Source organism: Berghia stephanieae, chromosome 7 (genome assembly GCF_034508935.2).
Source record: "Berghia stephanieae isolate SIO BIC M18660-M18661 chromosome 7, UCSD_Bste_1.3, whole genome shotgun sequence".
Classification (NCBI taxonomy): Eukaryota; Metazoa; Mollusca; class Gastropoda; order Nudibranchia; family Aeolidiidae; genus Berghia; species Berghia stephanieae.
This window is the reverse complement of record NC_088366.1, coordinates 3,500,528-3,503,027: the sequence shown is the minus strand read 5'-3', so window position 1 is coordinate 3,503,027 and position 2,500 is coordinate 3,500,528. Positions and strand designations below refer to the sequence as shown.

At 40.2% G+C, this 2,500-nt stretch overlaps 1 protein-coding gene across 1 annotated transcript in view; it reads left to right on the top strand.

Moving 5' to 3' along the window:
• LOC144976192 (uncharacterized) overlaps positions 1–2,500 on the top strand; it is a 33,475-nt gene that overhangs the window by 13,573 nt on the left and 17,402 nt on the right. The window contains exons 9-10 of the mRNA XM_078920372.1: positions 888–993; positions 2,186–2,346. Coding sequence (XP_078776498.1) covers positions 888–993; positions 2,186–2,346 — 267 coding nt within the window. The remainder of the gene's footprint in view (positions 1–887; positions 994–2,185; positions 2,347–2,500) is intronic.

Genomic DNA, 2,500 nt, shown 5'->3' with positions numbered 1-2,500 from the left:
GGAAACGCACAGTACTGAGCAGAAGATAAACAGCGGTCGAACCCCAACGTCTCTACCAAGAACACTTAATGGCGTCCTGCAGACATATCGTCGTCTGCTCCAATCAGGACCAGGAAAATTTATATCTTTACAGCTGTAATCAACTAATCCATCAAATCTAAAGACGGAACATGATCTCAAAACGTTGGCACAAGGCAAGGACAAATGGAAAATATTCCAAAAGGAATCCAACAAGCAGAGGACAAGCTGACAACTGCAAAATTTACGGCAAGCGTCCTTGACATTGCGTAGACAAGATATTACTTGCAGAAGGGGCGTGCCAAATAATTTTCTGGTGTCTATCTGGATTTCAAATAATGTGTCTTTGTATTTATTGTTTTTTATCGTTCTTGTTATTGGCTGAATAATGGTTTTCACACTGAAACGTTCCGTGTTTGGTATTTTGTCCTATTTTGAAGTTGTTAAATTCATTTTGTTTGTCTGAGTGCGGCTAAGTAGTTTAGTGGTATGACACTCGCTTTCAGATCGGAAGGTCCTGGGTTCGGGCATCGCTCAGCGCATAGTTGAGTCCTTGGAGAAGACTCTTAACTCATATTCTTTCACCGTACTCGGGTGTAAAATGAGTAGCTGGCCGTTAAAAGCGTTGTCTCTGTCAACAAAATTGTAATATCGACTAAAAGGCGTCATGTCCCGTCCTACATGTTAAATGTTGCTGTTGGCCAAGGACTCCTTTCGTGGAACACGTTTAGTGGATATTGCGCTATATAAAAGCTCAATTTTATTTTTTGTATTTTAGTAGGAGCAAAGAAAAAAGGCGATGTTCTCCATCAGATTGAGACCATATGTTCCCAATTAGTTAATGTATCTATAAATGTTCCTATTTGCAGGTTGTGTATGATCAGAAGTTTGCCATATATGTCCGTGACCGGGAAACTGTGGGGTCAGACATCATGACGGCCTTCAGATCTCGAATTGTTCATGATTACTATACAGGTATTTTTTTCTCTCTAAAAATACATACTTATAATTTTTTTCAGCTTTATTCACATTCGTCTCTCACCGTACTAAGGTGTTAAATGAGTACCTGACCGTTTACAGCGTTGTCTCTGTCGGAAAAAAAATTGTAATATCGCCTAACAGGCGTCATGTCTCGTTCTATATGTTACGCGTTGCTTTTGGTCAGGGACCCCTGAAATTTTTATTCTCTATTGTCTTCTGAGACTTTCCTACTCACTTCATTTCTTGTTTATTATCTACATAAGTGCCTGATCCACTCACTTTTCTGAATTAAAATTCACCCCAAATCGCTTCATCAGTGGGGACTTTCAGCCTGTCCAACATGTACCCGATGTGGGAAAGAACCCGAAACCGCAGAGCATCTAGTTGAACGGTGTGTTGTGACGAGGCGGGTTTGCGACGGTGCACGAATGCGGGGAAGACTTTGCTGATTGGGTCGATCGACATATCATAGTAGTGTGAACACCAGTAGAAGCTGCTACCCTTAAATACCGGAGCTTACTCGATGTTTCAATCGTTTCTATGTTAAATGCTGGCCAACTAACTTCGTGGCGTTTGTGTGTATTGAACTCATGACCTCAAGAAGTCGGCGAGAGCGGCTCAAAATAGGCATAGAGTTAATCACTTTTTGTTTGGAGTGGTGGATGACTCATACTGTAGAGTCACGCTCTCCTCGACCAGGCGGAGTTGTCGTACCAGTAAGGCCACGGATTCGAACCCCATTGCCGCCGCGAAATTTTAATTATCTATTGTCTTCTGTTACTTCCCTAATTACTTCATTTCTTGATATTATCAACATAAGTGCCTGCTCCACTCACTTTCTTCTTCTTCTTCTTCTTCTTCTTCTTCTTCTTCTTCTTCTTCTTCTTCTTCTTCTTCTTCTTCTTCTTCTTTCGTCTACTACTACTACTACTACTACTACTACTACTACTACTACTACTACTACTACTACTACTACTACTACTACTACTACTACTGCTACTACTACTACTACTACTACTACTACTACTACTACTACTACTACTACTACTACTACTATTATATTTATTATATCACATACTTGCCATCACAATCGTTACCCATACTTTTATTGTCTCTCTCTCTCTCTCTCTCTCTCTCTCTCTCTCTCTCTCTCTCTCTCTCTCTCTCTCTCTTTCCAATCGACAAGGCCTGGAGTATGACATTAATTTGTCCACCGGAAAATGCAACGTTAGGAAAATAACCAGCTCTTCTCGTGACGTGAAGGAAGTTCACTTTGGAAGCGTCTCCATGGCAAAACCTAAAGAATTCTTTAACCTGGCCAAGGGCAATTATCAATACATGGGAAAAGTGAGTTGATTTCTAAAACTGTTCTCATTCCTATAAATAGTAACAAACAAAAGTGAATATAATAGTGGCTTCAAAAAATAAGAACATGAAAATACCAAACACGGAATGTTTCGGGTTCAAAACCCTTCTTCAGCCAACAACAACAAAGATGAAA